This window comes from Monomorium pharaonis, chromosome 9 (genome assembly GCF_013373865.1).
Source record: "Monomorium pharaonis isolate MP-MQ-018 chromosome 9, ASM1337386v2, whole genome shotgun sequence".
In the NCBI taxonomy this organism is placed as follows: domain Eukaryota; kingdom Metazoa; phylum Arthropoda; class Insecta; order Hymenoptera; family Formicidae; genus Monomorium; species Monomorium pharaonis.
This window is the reverse complement of record NC_050475.1, coordinates 15,220,648-15,241,890: the sequence shown is the minus strand read 5'-3', so window position 1 is coordinate 15,241,890 and position 21,243 is coordinate 15,220,648. Positions and strand designations below refer to the sequence as shown.

General features: G+C 43.4%; 2 protein-coding genes and 1 long non-coding RNA gene across 7 annotated transcripts in view; 1 reads left to right on the top strand and 2 right to left on the bottom strand.

The window, feature by feature from the left end:
- LOC105835638 (pancreatic triacylglycerol lipase) overlaps positions 1–12,160 on the top strand; it is a 23,893-nt gene extending 11,733 nt beyond the window's left edge. Inside the window, exons 1-10 of one of the 3 annotated variants that reach the window (XM_012679096.3) lie at positions 5,218–5,336; positions 5,538–5,704; positions 6,354–6,508; positions 7,483–7,602; positions 7,955–8,101; positions 8,328–8,556; positions 9,080–9,511; positions 10,204–10,330; positions 10,570–10,785; positions 10,879–12,160. In XM_012679096.3, the coding sequence (XP_012534550.1) occupies positions 5,539–5,704; positions 6,354–6,508; positions 7,483–7,602; positions 7,955–8,101; positions 8,328–8,556; positions 9,080–9,511; positions 10,204–10,330; positions 10,570–10,785; positions 10,879–10,981 (1,695 nt within the window). In that variant the 5' untranslated portion in view covers positions 5,218–5,336; position 5,538 and the 3' untranslated portion in view covers positions 10,982–12,160. Of the gene's footprint in view, positions 1–5,217; positions 5,337–5,537; positions 5,705–6,353; positions 6,509–7,482; positions 7,603–7,954; positions 8,102–8,327; positions 8,557–9,079; positions 9,512–10,203; positions 10,331–10,569; positions 10,786–10,878 lie in introns of those variants that run through there. The other 2 variants (XM_012679097.3, XM_036292210.1) reach the window with 2 other exon arrangements.
- Positions 86–5,057, bottom strand: LOC118647394. The gene is made up of 2 exons (XR_004964675.1): positions 3,560–5,057; positions 86–3,220 (listed from the first exon to the last, which is right to left on the bottom strand). It is a non-coding gene; the product is annotated as an uncharacterized LOC118647394 (long non-coding RNA).
- Positions 12,133–21,243, bottom strand: LOC105835636. Of its 3 annotated transcripts, XM_036292208.1 has the most exons (11): positions 20,735–21,243; positions 18,984–19,091; positions 17,893–18,031; positions 16,957–17,121; positions 16,338–16,875; positions 15,658–16,224; positions 15,166–15,570; positions 14,894–15,082; positions 13,911–14,764; positions 13,366–13,809; positions 12,133–13,077 (listed from the first exon to the last, which is right to left on the bottom strand). In XM_036292208.1, the coding sequence occupies exons 1-11, from the start codon at positions 20,746–20,748 to the stop codon at positions 12,883–12,885; spliced, it is 3,618 nt and encodes a 1,205-aa protein (XP_036148101.1). In that variant the 5' UTR covers positions 20,749–21,243; the 3' UTR covers positions 12,133–12,882. The 3 variants fall into 3 exon arrangements, with proteins under 3 accessions (XP_036148101.1, XP_036148100.1, XP_036148102.1); XM_036292207.1 differs by lacking the exon at positions 20,735–21,243 and having other exon boundaries at positions 18,984–19,123; XM_036292209.1 differs by lacking the exon at positions 20,735–21,243 and having other exon boundaries at positions 16,377–16,875; positions 18,984–19,123.

The window sequence follows — 21,243 nt, the reverse complement described above, 5'->3', positions numbered from 1 at the left end:
ATATAAGTTGTTTATATTTCGCCCTGAGAGAAATTCAGGTAACAGGGGTTAATAAATAAGCAATTACAATAATTTTCAAAGTAAATTAGATTATACTTACATTTATTTAGTGCAATCAATACATTTAATCAATTATAATTAATAATTATAATTATTTTGTTTTCTACCAATACTGTCTCGAGGTTGAGTCGGTTAAAATTCGCAAACATTTCGTCAAATTAATTGGCATCATTATAGTTTGTTTTTACTATTAATATTAACATTAATGTTGTGTAAAATAAACAGGTTTTAAATTAATTAATATTTATTATTTCCGATATATCTGCATAAAGAAATAGTTTTGCATAGGTAATGTGTAAAAATTGTAAAAACTAACTATTACAAAAAATATGCTGTTGCGACGCTGTTCGTATGCTGTGAATTATTCTACCTGATGTGATATCTTCGCTTTATAAAATAATAACTAATTGCTAATTGTCAATTGCTTTACAGTACAAAATCATAGAACAAGTCCTAACACAACTAACATACGCGCAAACACATTTGCGTTAAGTTTAATGAATGAGCATGCAGCTGAAAAACCTGTAGATGTCGATTTAACTGTGTCTACACATAATAATCGATTTTATTTGGAGTATATGCTCTAAATATTAACTACTCGATAATTCAATATCAATCGACATTTCGTCAAAACTGACCGCGCGCTACCTGCGCAGCGCTCGGAGACCCTACTTCTATTTTTTTTTTCTTGAAAGCTGTAACAGGCTGGGAGACTTGGAAATGGCTTAGATAGTTTCTATTGATGTTTATTTAATAAAGTAAATTGATTCCAAACGATTACGTTCACATACAAAGTCAGGAATTAAGAAAAACTAATGGTGGGCACCCAGGTACTCTGGGTGTGTAACAACGTGGTAAACGCTGGGTGTGCACATAACAGTTAATTGATGACTAATCAATCGAATGATAAATGATAAATGATATTTTAATATCAGTTATATACAAAATAAAAATATGTTTCTCTCGTAAACTTTCACCCCCTCAGGATTTTGACATTTTCGAAACAGTCTGTCCATTATTTAATTATGTCAAGCTCGTTTAGATTGTCCCAGATGATTACGTGCGAATTAATTAATGGAGGAACATGCCCGATGCTACGTTCTTGCGAAAAAATCTGCGAGTGTCATGTCGCAACGCGTCATTTCTAATCGAGATTGTGCAACAATTCCAAATCGGTTTCAGGTTCAAGATCGCTTTCTCGTGCGACATGGGAATCGATATATGGACTCGTAAGCGATGCGAATGCCGCAAAAAAAAAACACTTGGTTTCTGCGGAGCGACAAAGTGCGTGCGATATGTTTCCTGTGCAATCAGTTACGGCGTCCGGTTGCTCGCGTAAGAGAGGAAAATCGTAAAGATATATCGGAAAATGTACTGCGAGAAAGAAAAGACGAGATGAAGACCGAAAAAATTATCCGGGGGGGGTGATGTCGTTTTCGTGTCGCGAGGAAACGCGACGGTTCGTCGTTGTTCGCATCGGTTGTATCATAACACGAGACGGAAGATCACGTTTCGTAGATATATAAAAATCTTCACATTAAAATAGATCAAATTATATCAGAGCAGATCTAATTTTACAAACCGATTGATAGAATTAGATCTGCTCCGATATAACTTAATCTGTAATTTGATCCTTGATATGAAGATTTTTTCCCCGGAATTCCTGTTGCGTTCGAGCATCCGTTCCGAAATAAGGAGCTCAGCGTAGAATTACCGCATCGTTGCAATCGTGAGAGCCTAGACGAACTTGCCGGAAACGAGAGAGAGAGAGAGAGAGAGAGAGAGAGAGAGAGAGAGAGAGAGAGATGAAAGAGAGAACGCGAGGGATATACAGGAAATGGTACAGCATTGCCGCAGGGAAGGACGCCGAATCTGGGTCACACAATTATATACACGGCGCCTCTCCTTTCCTCATGTCGACTGGCGCCGCGGTTACATATACGCTTGTCCGCTTTCGAAATAATAATTATTTAATACCCAAAGCAAAACGGTGAAATGCGGGACTCGACCGAAGGAAAGAAAGAAAGAAGAAAAGAAAGAGAAAGAAAGAAGGGTGGGGAGGGCGGGGGGGAGGAGAAAGAGAAAACCGGTTTTCTTTCGACCCACCTCGTGACAGCTTCCGAGAGCCGAGAGCACCGCGAGCAATAAAAGGCACGGAAAAAAAAAACAATCTCTGTAATTTTCGAACGAACCGAGAACAGAGCTCGAGATCTATCACGACTGTAATCTTGATCCTCTGTACTGCGATCGTCACCATGTGCAACGCGAGCGATTGATAAAGAAACAACCGAATCGAGAGAGAGATTGACATTAACACACGAGACTTTCCTAACGTAACGCGGCAATTACCGCATCAATGTCGTTTACTGAAAGACATAATAAAAGTAAGTCACGACGAACGTTTGAACGCGTTTCGCCTCTAGGATATGCGCTGCGGAAGTAGAGGGAAAGCGGAGATGCGGAAGCAAAAAAAGGCCGTGAGCAATCGTTCGATCGAGCAGCCCGAATGCATATCGCATTACAACATGCCAGAGTGCCCACTGGAACAGCCCTTTTTTTGCAATTTTGACTGCAAATTTCTTCAAAACATCTCTGACGTGATAGAGCAATTTGTTTCCGTACACAACTTTTCGTCGAACGGCGAAATAAAGCGGCGCGGAGCGCACCACGTTTACACCGTGTCCATTATGCGTGACTCATTGAAACGGCCGATCGAAACGGAGATCGGGAAAGAGAAGCTCCCCCTCGGTACGCAGCTGCTCGTTTGGGGAATGCAGAAAATACCGTATACGACATTCCACGCGGTTGCCCATATTCGTTCCGCAACAGGTTTCGAATTATCTTTGCTCCTCTCGTTGCATTCCGTCTTTCCTTCTCTTCCTCCTCCTCCTCCTCCTCCTTCCTTCCTTCCTTCCCCTCCACTACGAGATATCCCATTCCCGATGCCGGTCGTTGAAAATATAATTAACTCGGATAATTTACCTTGAACGATAATGAGAAACTCCGGTCTTAATTTCACAACGTTACGGTGAAAGAAAGAGAGAGAGAGAGAGAGAGAGAGAGAGAGAGAGAGAGAGAGAGAGAGAGAGAGAGAGAGAGATGTCATCGGATCTTCAATTTCCTCTTATCTTCGTGCAGAAATCGATCGCTTCGCGAACCACTGTATAAAAATTCGTGAATCGATGTTATAAATATCAAAGTAAATTTCAAGATTACGTCTACATGTTGTTTACGTCAATGGAGATTTTTACAAATTGAATAACACAATACAGAAAAAAGTAATAAAGTCGATAGAAGTAAGATTTCTAATGTATATCTGATTTTAATATTGTGTGACAAAATAAAAATACAAAATATTAAAAATAAAAACAAAGCGGAATATAACCTTCACTATTTCTGATAAAATCCGAGTTTCCGATTATTAATTCTTTACACAGTTACATTGTATATATACGCGTAAACGTCCGTCTTTGCTGTAAATAAAACTATATATCGGTACCTTTTTTTCCGCGATAAGGACGTTTCAAGTCGGCACTACCGACTTGCGTTTCCGCAAGTGAATAACTTAACGTTAACGCTCTCTCGTGCCACGCTCATTGATCCCGACAAATCGCGAACAGAACGACTTAATGCGCTCTACCTGTTTACCAGACAGCGCACTCAAACTGACAATCGATCGACGGCCACGCGCGTGTTGCGTATGCAACGTTTTCCGCACAGCGAACGACCGGTACGGCCTGGTGAAAGCGTCGCCGCGCGCCGCCGCGACGACCATCAATGGTAGCTCAAGATTGAGATAACGCTCGCGAGCGGAAGTTGCCTTCCAGCCGCCGATGTCCCTGCGCTCGTGAACCCTCTCCTCTCTCATCCGCGTAAGTGCAATACGCGCCGCGTGACATAATCTAGGTTCAATGAGGTGCGACACTCTCGGGCGAATGACATAATCGTCCGCGTTGCGTAAGATAACGAGGGTCCCCGTAAGTGGAACAATCGTCCCATCGATACTCGAGAACGCGAGCTCCTCGCGCGTAATATCCGCGCGATTGACAAATGCGATTCGGCGGGCGGCTGCACGACGCGCCCGGTTGTTGTTCGACTATAAAAAAATCAACAAATGCGCAATTAGCGCTCTTGTCTTTATTGCAAAATGAAAGAATAACGGCGGCATGACGATGTACGCGTATAAGCGATGCATACGCCAGTTACATCATCGAGATATCTAATAATGTTAACAGAGGTCCGTCTTCCTCTTCCTCATTCTATTGTCGCGCACGGCCGTCAACGTGTCATTACGAATCACACGCGGCGCGAATATCGTAGCGCAAATAATGGTACGTGCATTGTACATCGCGCGCGATTCTGACAACGTCAGTCCAAGCAGACAAAGACCTGTCCAGGTGGACAAACGTTACTGACTGTCAACTTATCTCGAGTCACATCACCTCAGCTCACCTCGTATAATACGAGTGTCGTCGAATAATTTGCGTTGGACTTGCGTTATTTTCAAACCGTTGACTTTTCTTTATTTTTAAACGTCGTCCTAAAAGAAAAACAAATTTCTGTAAATTTTCCAAGTTTTCTTCAAAATGAGAATAGACTCTTAGAATATTTCAGAATTGATCAGCATATGTAATGAATTCTAGAAGTGTTTCAGTTCGTGTAAAAAAGGTCTAATAAAATTTCTATAAAGTTTGAAAATTATACGGAAATTTTGAAAAATTATGTGAAAAATACTAACAAAAATTCTCACCCGAGCAGACATTTCCATTCTTTTTTTTTTTTTTAAGTGGCGAAGAAACCACTTTTGTGGCTCTGACCAAAATTCGAAATTTTGCATAATACGTATATGTTATTTATATAAGTAAATTTTTGAAAAAAAAAAACATTTTAATAAAAAATGCCGATAGCGTAAAAGTTAAAAGTTAAAAAGTTGCATGAAATAAATTAGAAAACGCTCTGTTTGTTTTTTTTCGCAAATTTTGTGAGTTTTCGAAGTGAATGCAAACACGTAGACGGTCGAATATATCTTCCCTACGCTGAACACGACGATCGGAAACTTCATTATCTCGCCAAAGATCGAAGGTCGTTCAACTCCCACCAACGTCACGCTCGATGTTTTTAAATTCAGCACAGATCCTTTCGGACATTTAGTAGCGATTTAACCCCATCGTGCAACACACGATATTTGCATCCATCGCCGCAGGCTCGACGAACAGTCGTATTTGTTCAACGGTTTTGTATGCGTCCGTGGCTCAGTGCGCTCGCAACGTTTTTCCGTAATAATCCTCGACAATTAATTTTTATTTACTGTCAAAACAATCCTTCTCCTGTTTGAAGAAGATTGAATTAATTTTGACGGACGTATAAAAGAGCGAACAGGAGATCCGAGCCACGCGATTTAGTGGAGACACCAGCACGCGACATTAGCTTGTGCAAATCGTTATCGACCGCATCGTTTTTTTTTTCTTTCTCTGCAGGATGAGGAGGAGCGGCACGAATGGACGAGGAGTCGGCGACAACGGCAAAGGAGCGCTGGTTCTGCTCCTCGTCGCATTGACTCCTGTTATCTGCTCCGCCGGAATCCTGGACCCTTGGCAGTGGGCGCGCAGCGATCGGATCGAAGTCAACATACCTTGGCTGCCTTGTAACTATCACGCATATTAAATGAAAATTCAATCGTAATAATGTTAAAGGACAATTATATATTCTTCTTTACATGACAACGTCAGAAGTATATTCGAATACATGCACGTAATAAAAAAAAATTCGTTAAACAACTATCTCATTAATTCAGCAGAATCATAGTGACATACGAACCTCCAGTTTTCTAAGTAGCAAAGTTTCATAGTTGAATAAAATTAACGATTATAATAAATCATATTTGTTATAATAGTATAACAAAGATAATTTATATTGATATATTTATATTGATATTATAATTTTCTGTGAAATTCAATCGAATATACCTTTACTACTGTAATGAAGAACGCTTGTTACATTGGCAATTTTGATTGTGGCAAAGAATTAGTTGCTCTAACAATTTAATCATTGCTTTCAGAGTTTCTTTGTTGAAATATCAAATCTCCTTAGTTATAAATGTTGAACTCGCGCACAGCAAGCTATAGTTTTGCTGAATTATTCAATCTATTGGAATTTATTATTTTTCCCGCGCGCATTTTTTGTGGATTCCTGCAGCTGTAAAATTTTTCTCGTCATAGATAGACGGTTCATATACATCGAATAAAATTTATTCGAGAAATCAATGCTTCAATAAGAGGATAATTTTTTTTCAGTCGAGAACGAGACGCGCTGCTACGACGAACTGGGCTGCCTGAACATCACCAGGAGCTGGTATCATCTCATTCATCGACCGCTTAACGTTTTCCCGTTACCGCGAGAAGTCATCAACACCAGATTCATCCTCTACACGAATCAGAATCCCCTGGACGTAAGTAAAACGGTCTCGAACAAAGATTCGAGGACGACGACAATCGCGCGACCGGCGACGAGCGTCTCGAAAGCACGGCACTTGGCGCCGTTTTGGAGTCGTGACGCGAAAGTGAAACCCGGGTGAGATAGATCGAAATTTCTCGCGATTGGAATTTCACGGCTGGTAAATCCGATACGGTGTAAACGCTTCCGCGTGTATAACCGCGCGCGCATCGAGAAATTGTATATTAAAGCCCCAGCCGGGATACCTTGTCTCGGGACAAGAATAACCGGATAGAGTATGTAACCCTCTATCCCCTCGTCTTTCCTATCGCGAGCGGGATCAGCCGTCAATATTTAATGCTCGTGGATATCTTAATTAGCTTCATTAGGCAAATCCACAATTAAATGCAGCTGCACGTGTGCCGGTGAGCAGACGGTGCTCTGCAGGCATGGGGCACGCGCGCGCGAAGATAAGATCTCTGATTTATGAATTAATGGATATCCCACGAGGAAGGGAGCACAGAGGTTTCTATATGTGAAGTATCGAACGCGGTGTAACGCGAGCCAGTGAAATCACATACCGGCCACATAACTGCGCTCACAAACGTATATCACTCGCCTCGCGTAAAATTGCTAAATCGTAAAATTAAAACGAATACTTTTGCGTACGCCTCGCGATCGGTAAAGTCGGCGGATATAATCACCGTGACATCGCTGACTGAAACCTCTCACCGACATTCTTTCCCTCGGAGGAAAGTATGTGTCTGCCTGTGAAGTGTAATTCTCACTTCAATATTCGTCCCTCTCAATAGCAAGAGCAATAAAAAAAGATATATGCGAGATTGGGACCTATAAAATCAACATGTACTTATACATGAACGTTTTTTAATTGAGCTCTTTCGTGAGCTAATCGGCTCTCTTTGTTGAGCTTTGCGAAATGCGAATGTACGCTTAATAATATGTACCCATCGTTTTCTTTTTCTCTTCCAGGGTCAAATATTAAAAGTGGCCAAGGATAAATCCATTGAAAATTCCAACTTCAATCCTAAACGAAAAACCAAATTCATTATACATGGCTTTATAGACACTCCGCTCAGCAACTGGGTTAAGGTGAGTTTGTCCTTTTAATATTTCTATGTACATGTATATTAGATACTCGTTTACCATCTTGAAATCTTGCGTTATGTATATTCGCAATCGAATTGTCATATGCATAATACCAATTATATGTACCAACGATTAGCCTACATCATGCATCTCCATCGCCCGACCGTCACATCGTCTTATTGCGAGCTAGACGTATTGGTAAAGAAACGTATTTTTTTTCTGCTACATTGCGTCAGTGTTTCAAATAAATATACGCGGCCTAGTGACACAGTTACGTTTTGTGATGACAGACGCAGTTTCTTAGGCAACGCGTGCAAATTACTGCTGGCGTTTATATCTCGAAATATATCCGTAGGAGATGAGGAGCGAGCTGCTGGTGCACGGCGACTACAACGTCATCGTGGTCGACTGGGCAGGTGGGAGTCTACCCTTGTACACCCAGGCGACGGCAAACACGAGACTGGTTGGACTGGAATTAGCTCATCTCATCAAGCATTTGCAAGTAAGAGATGTTGCTAAGAGATTGCATATTCGCCACAGATAGACGATAGCATCCACGGGAAAGAAAAGATAAATATTTTTTGTTTAACATAAAATAGTTATTACTTGAATAGTACTAATAACATATTTATTTGAATCAAACAATCTTTTCTCTCGGTATAGATTGTTGCTGCTGTAACCAATGTTCTTTTTCCATGTATCTATTCTTGCTTCTGGGAAAATTACAGACAAACTACGGCATGGATCCGAACGACGTGCACTTGATCGGGCACAGCCTCGGTGCTCACACGGCCGGTTACGCGGGCGAAAAATTGGGCGGTAATATTGGGCGCATCACCGGGTTGGATCCCGCGGAACCGTACTTCCAAGGAATGCCGAGCCACCTTCGCCTAGATTACACGGACGCCCGGCTGGTAGACGTGATTCACACCGATGGAAAGAGCATATTTTTCTTAGGTAAATAACGCGCGATGGACATTACCGCTTCGAAGATTTCCCTATCGAGCTCGTCCGTGCGTGAAACGGAGAACTATATATTAGAGAAGCAGCGTGGTTTCTATTGATCAAAACGAATCTGAAAGATGACGGTTTAAACTAAAAATAATAGAAGTTAAAAACATTAGAAACATTAAAACACGTTCAATTTGATGAATGATAAAAGATTCAGAAAATTAGATTATTTATTGATTTATAATTTTATGAAATCACAGACTTTGCAATTCAAAAACTTTTTAAGAAAAAAGAAAAAGCTTTGACTATACAAATAACACAAAGTTCAAACATCTTTAATATGTCTTATGCCTCGAGTTTGGATTTTTAGTGTCGTCCGGGATGAAAGTAAAAGTGATTCAATCAGATTTAACTTTATTTGACACGCCGAGAGAGAGATACAAGTTATCCTTATTTATATTCGTTAAATGGAGCTCCATCGCATTTTTCCGTGGGTTACGTTCTCGGAACTAACGTAGTACATGGCAAGGCCTTCCAGGGTACGGGATGAGCCAGCCCTGCGGGCACCTGGACTTCTACCCGAACAACGGCAAGGAGCAGCCGGGCTGCACGGACCTGAGCGAGACCACGCCGTCGCTGCCGCTCACTCTGATACGCGAAGGCCTCGAGGAAGCCTCGCGCGTCCTGGTCGCTTGCAACCACGTACGCGCGCTCAAGCTCTTCATCGAGAGTATCAACTCCAAGTGCCAATACGTGGCGCACGAGTGCTCGAGCTACGCGAGCTTCCTGCGGGGCGAGTGTTTCTCCTGCAAGAGCAACAACAGCCTGAGCTGCGGCGTGATGGGCTATCACGCGGACACCAGCCCGGCGCTGGTGAAACGCCAAGCCATGGGACAGGACGTCTCGTCCTTGCTGGGCTCGAAGTTCTTCTTCATGACTGGCAAGGAGGACCCATATTGCAGTGAGTACAGTGTCCATTGAACGCGCCGAGTAGGTTTCTATAAATGACGTTAACGAGGGATAAATTCAACTTCAATACATGCTGTTTCTCGCGTGTTTTAGTATCTAAGTACCGACGTATAATCCAAGCTATATGATCTTCGATACGACACGTTAGACGTAAGCTGACGGACGGTTATTTCGGAGTTATAGAATTAAAAACGTAATTATCAACTTTCTCAATAGTAATAACTGCTCAGGAACACCGTCGTGACCATCGGCTTTCCATTACAATGTTCTCTCGTGCCTTTAGATAGGCATTTCGGTCGTAAAGGTGTCGGGGCGTTAAAATATCGCAGCCGCGGTTAAAAGTCTTCCCCGCCAATACCAACGTTAATTTCGACCGAGATTTATTCGGACTTAACTGCAGGCGTTAATTCCTCGCTATCGATGCAAAGAAGAATATCTACCGAGCAATGCGGCTTTTCTCTATCGCGAGAGACGCGACTTTCTCCGCGCGCGTACTGCGATAAAAGCAGCGAACGATGTCTCTCTCTCTCTCTCTCTCTCTCTCTCTCTCTCTCTCTCTCTCTCTCTCTCTCTCTCTCTTTTATTCCCCTCCCCCGATCATACACATACACACACACACTCTCTCTCTCTCTCTTTCTTTCTCGAAATACTCTCTGATACTCTCTGATCGTAATCGCCTTTTAGGAAGACATTACAGAATCACCATCAATCTCGCCCGACCGCCAACAGCGGAGAGTTGGGTGCAAGGTTTCATGAAAGTTACTCTCCACGCCGATAAAGGCGTGATACGCAACATGGATCTCACGCCCAGGCAAGTAATCGATAACCCACATTCGTCAAAAATTAAAAAAAAGGCCGGCTATTTAATTAAATTTATGCCGCGCAACGTCGAGCAGCGTGTTCTCGCGCATGTTCCGCGAGCATGAGATATCGATCGCCGGAGTCTGTAAATTATTTTAGAACTGGGTTCAATCCCATGCTCGATTGTCCTAGGTACCTTTTTTCTCGTCGCCGTCATTTTTTTTAATCGAGCTGTGCTCCCTTCTGCAGCGGCTACATGAAACTGGAACACGGGTCGACCGCGCGGATGGTCGTGGCCCATCCGACCGGTTCCATCGGCAACATCGGCAAGATTAGGCGGGTCGAGCTTTCCTGGGTCTACGATATGGACGTGCTGCAGCCCAGGTCTCTGTGCTTCTTCTGGTGTAACGATCGTCTGTACGTCAACAGCGTCAAGGTGGACGCTATGGACCTTCCGGGCAGAGGGTAAAAAACCAGATCGCGATGGGAGAGAAATAGCACCTTGCGATGAGACGTTTCCTTGCGTGTATACCTAACTTTGTCTTGCTTTTTTTTTAGAAAACGGGAGGCGGATTTCTCCAGCAAACTCTGCTCGGCCGGCAGGCAGGAATATGCGGAGATCGCAAGCGGATCCACCGCCACATTCGTCGACAATTGTTGACGATCCGTTCCGCGGCGGGAAATCGCATCTTTCGGCTGCGTCGTATAATTATAAATAGTCTAGCAGCTGCCTCCATTCAAAGGCGGTTCTCGAAAGTCAGATGACGACGACGATAATGATGATGAAACGAAACGAGAGAATCCAACGTAATTTCTTTCGCGAGCGATATGCGCGGTGCGAGAGACGTTTTATGCATTTTGACTCTCTTTCTCTATTTATCGCGACCGATCTACCGCTTTCTTCGAACGCGGTCTAGCGCGACACGAGCTACGAATTAACTCTTGCATGAGGCCGAGGACGAGACGATCTGACGCAATTCGCCGCTTTATGACACGCCTACAATCATCGAGTTCCTAGAGATGTCTGTTCCGTCGGCGAAGATTAAATCCTAATAATCGCGTCTGATAAATTGAGACGTGGCTAGACATTGCAAAAGCATTCGTAGGAAGTGAGGTTTTTCTGGCGAACAGATGTCTAGATAAATCAGACGAGCAACGAGCGTGCTTCTGACGGAAAAGTCTAATATTTCTATGCTATGCTTTTTTTCTTTTTCGGTAACGATTTTTTTCAGTATTAGTATTGATCAATTATTATGTACATGTTGTATATAACAGTAGACGTAACGCATTAAAATTAATTTCTTACGGATGTGATTATTGCTAGAGAGTCTTCAGTGATCGTTAACGTAAGGCTCCTATTAAGCCGTCGATCTATGTATTATTACTGGGTTCGGCAAAGCAAATCTGAGACGTTGGAGTGGTCTTACCTCACTCCATCTTTGTTCAATTTCAATGAATAACAAAGACAGAATGTGTCAACAAAGCCTCCAGACGTCTCAGATTTGCTTTGCCAAACGCACCCTATGTATGTACATCGATTTACATTTATTCTTTCTTTGTATGACGATATGGATTATCATATTGTCTCTTGCGATACTAATATGATGATAGGTTGTGATATTCTCTTATAACTTAAGAAAACCATGAAAAAAAAAATTGCGCAAAATGCGGTGATTCAAAGACGACAAACTATACTGCTATTTGCTCATAGTCTTTATAAATAAAGTGTACAAAACATGTAATGAAAAGGCAATTTTTGTTCGTGAGTAGGAGTATTCTGAGCTATTTTTTTATATCTGTATAGATTGTTGCATTGTAAAATAAAGTTTATTAGTTATAAGTATGGATACTATTGCACAAAAATAAAATGGGGATATTTTTATAAAATATATGTGAGATTTTAAAATTTGTGTGTATCGTGGAAGTTTGTGTAAAGTGTGTTTTTTTTTTGGAGATCTCGGGAAAAATCGAAAAAACACACTTTGCGACTACAGCTTGCTAATCTTTCGCAGTGTTTACTCCTCGATAAAACGCTTTACACGCTTTACTCCATCGCTTATACAAAAAGATTATCGCGGAGCGCAGCTATACACGGTAACACATGTGATTTTTTTTTATCTTACACGAGATTCAACAATGATTGAGTAAAAAAGCCGTCCACGTTTGTTCGACGCGGTAACAAGGGATTGGTAAAATATATAATATGATATATAGCGATATACATAATCTAATATAATCTCTAAAATCTGTCATATAACATAGAATTTGTATATAAATAATAAATAGGAAATAAAGGAGCGGGGGTGATCGATTAGCTTGGTAAGACTTTAGCACTAAATTACCGTTACGGAGAACATTTATATAGGGAACTATGGGAGAAAACTGTTGACTGGACAAACAAGAAAAGTGTGAAGATAAATTGAGAACAGTGAGTGAGAAAAAGAGAGAGAGAGAGAGAGAGAGGGGGGGGAGGGAGAGAACTAACAATAGACATGACTATACAGCTGATTCATTTGGCATAATAGTCTAGAGCGGACTTTTTTCTAGCGCAATAGGATACGGTCAGTGAAGATCGTCGACCCAAGCGGTGTCTAATGACTCGATGAGAGTACGGACGAAGGCCATCTCCTTCCGTGCATTCTCTAAAATCACCCGAGGATCTTGGGACGTACACCGCAATACATTCGGCGCCATCACCATCGCAAGATTATTGGCGTCCATTTTAGTGCGGACGACCACCTCAGGTCTAGCGAATATCTGTAAAGTTGTATCGTAGCATATGTTCACCAGAGATGTACCGTTCGATTTGATTCAACGGTGTCGAGTGCATGCTGCTCGCGAGTTTTCGTACTCTCACCGTGCGGTTTAGCTTATTATAAACGTTGCTGTATATTATGTCTGTTTAAAGAGTGCAACGATATTTTGTTCGACATAAACACGAATTTAGAATCACGCGATTGCACGCGGCTAAGCGCACGGTGAAAATAACAGATGAATTTTTATTCAGCTTTCTCTTATTGAGAATGTAATAAAACGGCCTCTCACCTGTAGGAAGCGTATTAGATGACACAGCACACGACGGTTAAGATCCGGTAAACGGTCAACAAGCGCGGCCACATTTGCTGCGGAGGCTTCCGGATCATCGTGCCGCATAGACACGCATTCTACATAGAAGGAATCCGGTATCAATGGCTCGTACAGCTCGCGTACCCACAATTTCAACAGGGAGGCGGGCGCGTGTGCGTCCTGAGAAGCTGCTAGAATCGCTCCATCCTCGAACCTGTCTAAGCAAGATTTCAACGCGCTGACCTCGTCGGCGTCCGCGGACACTCGAAAGATGCCCTCGGTCAGCGTGCCACCACGCACGAGCACCTGGCGCGTTAGCGTAGTCTGTATCCATGGTAACTCTCTAAGTGGAAAGCGATCCCTTTGTAAAGCCATAACTTCTGAGAGCGTCGCACCGAACATTGACGCACGGAAGATTTGTATCTACAAAAAACACGGACTTGTTAAGCTTTTAAAATCACTATATTATGATACAAAACGAATTTATCTATACATGGTAAGCAATTATTAATGCAATTAATTACCCTCGCTTGGTCAATATCCTCCACTGTGGCTTTGCGAGGTTGTCGCTTGCCGTGCACGCCGATACGCTGCAATCGTCTGCACGCTACGGTCGCGTAATGACTGACTTGCACATGTATTGGCCACTTTGCGACCTCTGGAAACTGGAAATTAGGATCGCGGTGCCTATTCATGTAACCTTCTAGGTAAGGCTCGAACGTGGCACTAGGCGGCACGAAAGCCAGACACACAGCCATCAATTCCCATCCGCGTCGCAGACTCTCCTTCCGCGGATTCTCCGTCGTTTGCCGACAGATCTGAACATACAACTCGTCCCGCAGAGGCGGCTTCGTGAACGCGGTATTCACGATATCCATAGCGACACCATCCAAAGTCATGCCGACATTGGCCTTGCGATCACCCATGTATACTTGAACCAATCGGAATAGATTGCAAGCCTCTCTCTTTAGTAGCTTCTCACCGTCAACCATCGCGAGCATCGGTTGTGGTATTGGATCTTTCGACCAGCTGAGAATGTCCCGCACGCTAAACTTCTTTCGAAACAACAGTCTCAGTCCCTTCGGTCTGCCGCAATTCAAATTGAGATTGTCCTGTGCATATTTCTCGATGTCGCCGCCGCCCGTGCTGTCGTCTCTCCGCGCTTCATCCAGGTCAGTGTTAACGACATTCGTTATACCAATACTCGGAGTTGAACTTACGGTGGGTACGGAGACCTGTCTCGTGGTCACCACACTGTCTCTCGGTTCCGTCTGAGATACAATATTCGGCGGTGAAGGCGGTCGCGCTTGTGGCCTCGTCAAAGTGTCGGCTGTGGTGTAATAAGTCGCTAAGCCGGCGGTGTCGTAGTTACCTAAGTCTTAAAAAATGCACAAAATAGATTACATCTTACTACTTACACTGTTTAATAAGAACATTATTTTGGTTCTAATAATAATGAACTAAATAAGAACATTTCATTATTATGTTCTGTAAAATGATTTCTCACCCGCGTAATGATCTTCGAGATATTCTTGACTGGAAGAATCGCCTTGATTACTAGCCGCCTCGTCGTCAGCGAATTGATCGTCGGAATCATCATCGCCTCTTCCACCAATACCTTCGCCTCTGCCACCTTCTTCATCCAAAGAATCGTCTCCTTCTTCTACCATTAAAGGATCTCCGAATTTATAACAACCTATGTATTGAGAATAAAAAAAGAATAATACGAGAAATATATTCCATCACGCATAGTGTCAGAAAAAATGTTTGGCTCATTACCTGATAATTTCGCTTGTTGAAGGATATAATGTTGCAACGGTAATAGGTGATCGGCATCAGCCAGAAGATTGCCGTAAAACGGCGACGGCGGAGGACTGGAATTTCCATTACTTCTCTTCTTCTTGCTGTCGTCTCCTTCAGCATGACCCTCGGTTTCCTCGCCAGCAGCGCTATTACTGCTGCTGTTACTGCTATTACTACTGCTAGTGTTACTACTGAGTCTCTGTCTAGATTGTTCGTGAGTTTGACTTATCATCAAGTAACGTTCATGCATAGCATCGTCGTCTCGCTCTCTTCTTCTAGCTTGTTGCTGTTGTTGCTGCTGCTGTAACTGCTGTTGCATCTTTTGCTGCTGCTTCTGCTGTTGTACGAAACTATAACTGCGACCCAGTGGCTGCGATATACCTTGTAAAATAATAATCACTCATATATTGCAAAAGATACATACAGGAAGATGACGAAAGAAAGATAGACAAAGATTATCTCGCTTACAATCCAGTGAGTTGTTGCACGCTGTATTTCGCCTGTACTCTTTCTCCCTATCGCGTTCCCGCTCTCTCTCCACCGCTTCGAGACCTCCTCTTTGCTTCGATGAATTACCGCTATGTACGCCAACAGATCTACCAAGACTCTTAGCAGGATCATTCCTTTCGGACAACATTGCACCATACACGTCCCTAACATTCGCTTCCGAAAGCGACGCAGAACATCCATGATGCCTTCTACCTATGCTACCTGTGCCATCCTGCGGCTGCTTGTTCATGTTTCTCGAGTGCATGGAACTCGGATAAAAGGCTGGCGCATTCGCCTTGTCGAGACTATTTACTCGCTCCCGATGCTGCTGCTGCATCTCCCGCTCTCTATCCCTAGGGTAACGATTGCCACTCTCCATTAAGGAACCATATTTCTCGCTCTGCGATTTATAACTATGGCTAAGTTGGACTTCAGGCGGACGATACGGCGGCATTTCTTGCCTGAAGACACGGGATTCCATCAGAGAATCGCGATATGGCGACGTACTCGGCTCAGGACCATACGAGCCTCTGCTACTTTCTCTACCTAAAATATCAAAAAATTAATCAAATATAATCGGTAGGATAAGCTTATGATTTGCATATAACAAATACTTATGGCAAAAACGTAAAAAAAACACAAATATGATACATTCTTACCATTTTTACTTTTGTCTAGGTCCAAGTTTCCAGCCCTACCTTCGCGTTGTGGATCGGCGAAAGTTTTCTTCTTAAACAAGGGTGTGCTGGTCGAGAGCGACAGACCCAGCGGCGGTGGTTCTCCCACCAGCGACTTCTGATTTTTCACGCTTTCGAGAGTCCCGCTCTTGTGACACCTAGTCTCCAGGGTGCCGCTACTGTGCTGCCTAGGTGAGGATTGTGCGGTGTTCACTGGTGTTTGCGCGGCTGAACGATGATGATGCCTGTGCGGCGAGTCCAACAAACGATAACTAGTCGATTCCAAAGAGGTTCTACTATGCGAGACAGAGCTGTCGCTGGATCTACCGGAATCCTGTGAATGATTGTGCTGTCTGGTACGTGTCGCAGGTACGTCATGATGTCTGTGATGCCTATTATTGTGATGATGATGATGGTGATGGTGTCGTCTCGCGGACGGAGACGGAGAAGGAGGAGAGGTCTGAAGATCGACGCCAACCGCAGAAGTCCGCGTTTTGTTTGCACTAAGAGAAAGAGCTTGCTACGAGAAGAAAATGTAACGATATAAAATCTGTCAGGATGTCAATATCGTATAAAAGTTTCGTTAAAAAGTTAAATTTACCAATGATGGAGTCAAATTCGTGTTCTCTTGATGATTAAATCGCGTCGATCGACTGACCGAGGGAGTTTGCGTCTGCGTCGAAACGGATTCTTTCTTTCTCGGCTCGGTTACCTTTTGAGTATCGGACGTACTACCACTTGCAGGTTCCGTATTCTGTTTTAGCGTCTATATAAATATAAAAGAATATATAAATAAATTAACAAATAAAATATTATAAGTTAATAATAATTGTCGACATTATTTCATATATAATCATTTTATCTATAATAAAAGAATAATAAAAAATATATATGTTTTAATAAAACGTATTACACAAATAAGATCATAATTTATATTATCATTTTTGTGCAACGACAAGCGTAATCCCGTGCAATGTTAACATTTTCTAATATTATCTATATTTAAAGATATAGATAGGTGCCATAGAATATATGTACTTTTCGACATCTGGCAATCATATTTTTGTCAAACCTTAAAATGAACGAATAACATTATCACGAGAGAGAAGTTTCATGATAGTAGCGTGGTATAATGTAAACCAGAGTTTTTTCTCCCTGCTGCAAACGTCTATTTATAGCTGAGAAGAGAGCAGACGCGCTTGCACACTTATATCTCTCCACCACTTTAAGATACATGAGAGTTCCGTAACATGCGTTATCCCGGAGAAACTCACAAATCATTATTACACACATTCATGAATATGTACACGCGCGCGCGCGTGTCCGAGAACGTATACGGAACTCGCAGATTTTATGTGATTCATAAGTACAGATGCCGGCGGATACCAATTGGGGCGCGATCTTATCTGGATTTTATCTCAATCGCGCCCGGCCGGTTAACTCGATCGATGTGACTCATACTACGTCATGCAATACAAATATCGTATGAAAATGTGTGTTAAATCATATCATATCGAAGTGTCCATTCTCTTTTTACCTGAAGTTTCGCCAACGGTATGATGTCGCAGTCCGTCGGGCGGTGCCACACGGTTTTCTGAGACGTCGCGTTGTAATAATAAAAGCGTGAGGTATTCTGATCGAACAACTCCCACCATTGATTGTTGTCCGTCTTTTTCCTACAAATTATTAAATGGGACATGTACTACATATCATAACCGGCGACTAGTGGTACTTTCTCTAAGATAACTTTCTCTAAAATAATTACACAAGGATACCACTTTGAGATAATAATAACTGATACATATAATCAAATTAAATGCGTTGAACATAACATCGAGATAATAGCTTGATTATAAATAAGCTACTATCTCGATGTTATATATCGAGCCGTTTTTGAATATGTTATTCATTCGGTACAAAAAATATTTTCCAAAAAAATATTTTCCAAAAAATTTTTAATATCATTAAAAGTTTTAATTTAAAAACTACGATCAAAATCGGTCTAAAATTTCAATTCAATATTAGTTTCTTAAATAGTAGTCTTAAATAATATTTTATGTAATTTTTTTAACAAATTGAAGTATTTTGATTTTTCGATCAGACCCATAAAAAATACATTTGACTTACGATACTATTGATACAAAATTCTTGTATCTTTTCTTTTAAAAATTTAGTTGTCATTTTACCAGTAAAAATTTCAAAAATTTGTTCTTTTTTTGCAAACAACGAAAATTTAATAATTGGTTGCAGTAAATGTAAAGAAGGAACAGAAATATGATCTAAATGTATAACAATCTATACGCAATACTCTCTTCCTGACAAGATTTTTTTAAATTTTTTAGACGCTGCAAAATATCGACAATTGATTAGTAATAAATGACATTCACATATAATTCACAAATCTTTTTATAAAGTTCAATAGAAGACACAGGAATAGAATATTTAAAAATTTTTTAATTATAATGTTCTTTTAAAATCTGTACAGTAAGTTAGATTTGAGTATTATTTCTTCCATTCTTTCTTTTTTAATTCTTCTTTTACATTTGCTACAACAAATTATCAGTTTTCAGTTGTTTGGAAGAAATAAAGAAAAAAAAACCAAATTTTATAAATAAGGGAATGGCTTACACAGGTACACCCGGTGGAGGATCCCACACGCATTCTCCGGTGGTCAGGTTCGCGTACATGTGCTCCTTCGTGCGTGGCTCTATGATCTCTACCCATTCCTCCATCCTACTGTAATTGCCAGCCATTAATATCTATTCCCGGGGGGAATAGAAGGGGAGGGGGAGGGAGGGAGAGGCGCTTTAATCGCGATCGCCAATCTATCTATCGGGGTCCTAAAGTGACCAGCGTGCACCTCTCGCGCGACAGCTCCAAATATCACTCTTTCCCCTCGGACTTTCACTTGTTACGGGGCTATATCCCGATCGTTCGCGAGACAGTTTTTTTTCCCGGTCACTTGCGGACAGCGATTGCGTTCAGGAGTATACGCGCTTATATTTCGTCGCGATAAAATCGCGAGGCGCGGGATCGATATGTCGAAGGCGGTCCCCGGATACGGGGCATCGACGGAAATATCGTCGCGACGGGCGACGGGTCCGACGATACCGTGGGTTTCATTTTTGTTATTTACCGCCGCGTCTCGCGATATCTATCTGTCTATACGTTCGAGAGGGAATACGCACGTCGGCGATGATCTCCACGGGGAGTTTGGTAAAGAGAGTGGGTGCGGGAAAAGAGAAATGAGATAATCGCCGGCGGAATCTAATCGGAACGTCAGGAAGGGAAAAAGAAATCGCCCTCGTCGCGAACCTCGAGTCTACCCGGGAACGAGGGGAAGGATCGGTAAGCCAGGGCTCCAAGATTCACGATGCACAAGAATATTTTCAATATCGACGGAGGCTGACGGTAATCGGGGCGAACCGAGAAGGAGGGTGTTTCGCCGTCGGCACCCCGCCCTGCCTTGGAACACGGACCCCGCATAAATTGATAGGAATGCTGGGCCGCGATGCAACGAGAGAGGCCGTCCGCTCTGATGTCATTGCCGGCCGTTTAATTGGCCGAAATGGGCCGCGGAGATCCATTTGCGCGTGGATCGCGAGCGTACGTGCGGAATAGCGCCCGCGTGGGGAAGAAAGACGAACGAACGAACGGACGGACGGAAGGAAGGAAGACGAGAGGGAGGAGAACGGAACAGATGTAGGGAAGAAAGAGGGACGCGAGGAACGAAGGTAGTGGCGATACCGAGAGGAAAACACACACGGCGTATGATGCCCGAACGAGCGAGCGAGCGAATCTAGAAGACGCAAATTGCGAAAATGTGCACGAGGCGCGAGGGAGCGAGCGAGAGAGAGAGACCCGCCCAATCGTCGCGACGACGGCGACGGCCTAACTCCTAACTTCAGCGCGAAAGCGCTTTCCGCGAAAAGGAGCGAGGAGTGCGGCGGAAAGTCGCGACCCGTGCGCTCGGTTATCATCAGAAAGGCGACGGATTCTTTTCTTTTTTTTTCCTCTCCCTCTCGCGCACGCTGTTCATACGAAGGAAAAGAACGGAGAGCGAGAAACGGAGAAAGAGAGCGCGGAGTGCAAGAGACGAAGACGGGGGGAGGGGAGGGAGGGGGAAAGAGAGAGAGAGAGAGAGAGAGAGAGAGAGAGAGAGAGAGAGAGAGAGAGAGAAAACTGGGACGGGTTACTATAGAAAAAAAAATTCACTATCGATCTGCGAGCGCACCGTCGGTCCCGTGCCCTGTGTGTGTCTCGCGACGACCGCGTTTTTCCTTAAAGCAACGAATATACGCGAGGAGGACTGCACCTTCGCGTGCAGTCAGGTGCAGTTAAGGTAGATCTGGCGAAGTTTCTCCTTGCCGAGGTCTTACCTGTCGGATGCCATCTCGCGGTTTTCTGGCTGTCGCACCGCTGCCGCCGTCGTCGTCGTCGTCGTCGTCGCCGCACTTTCCGTTCTCTTCGCTGCTGACGTCGTCGACGGCGTCGTCGTCTCCTCCTCTCTTCTCGTCACCGTCGTCGTCGTCGTCGTCGTCGTGACGACGCGCAACGAGTGCGGCACGCTCCGCTCTACCACTCCACTCCAGTCTCAGCCGGCCCGCCGTTAAGTCACGGCAACGTCTCACCCTCTCGCCGACGACAATCACCACGGACGACGCACGCTTGACACTTCTCACTCGAGACGGCCGATGACACTCCGATCCCGATGTCGCAACGTCCCATTTCCGCGAGCGCGAGCAGCGACGCGGCCCCCTTCACGGCAGCCTCGCGGCGGCCATCTTTTTTCTTCTGTTTAGTTCGTGGTTAGGTTTCGCCGCCCCGCTACTGCCGCCGACAGCACTCCCCGCGGGTAGTGACAAAAATTCGTGCCTCTCTCGCACGC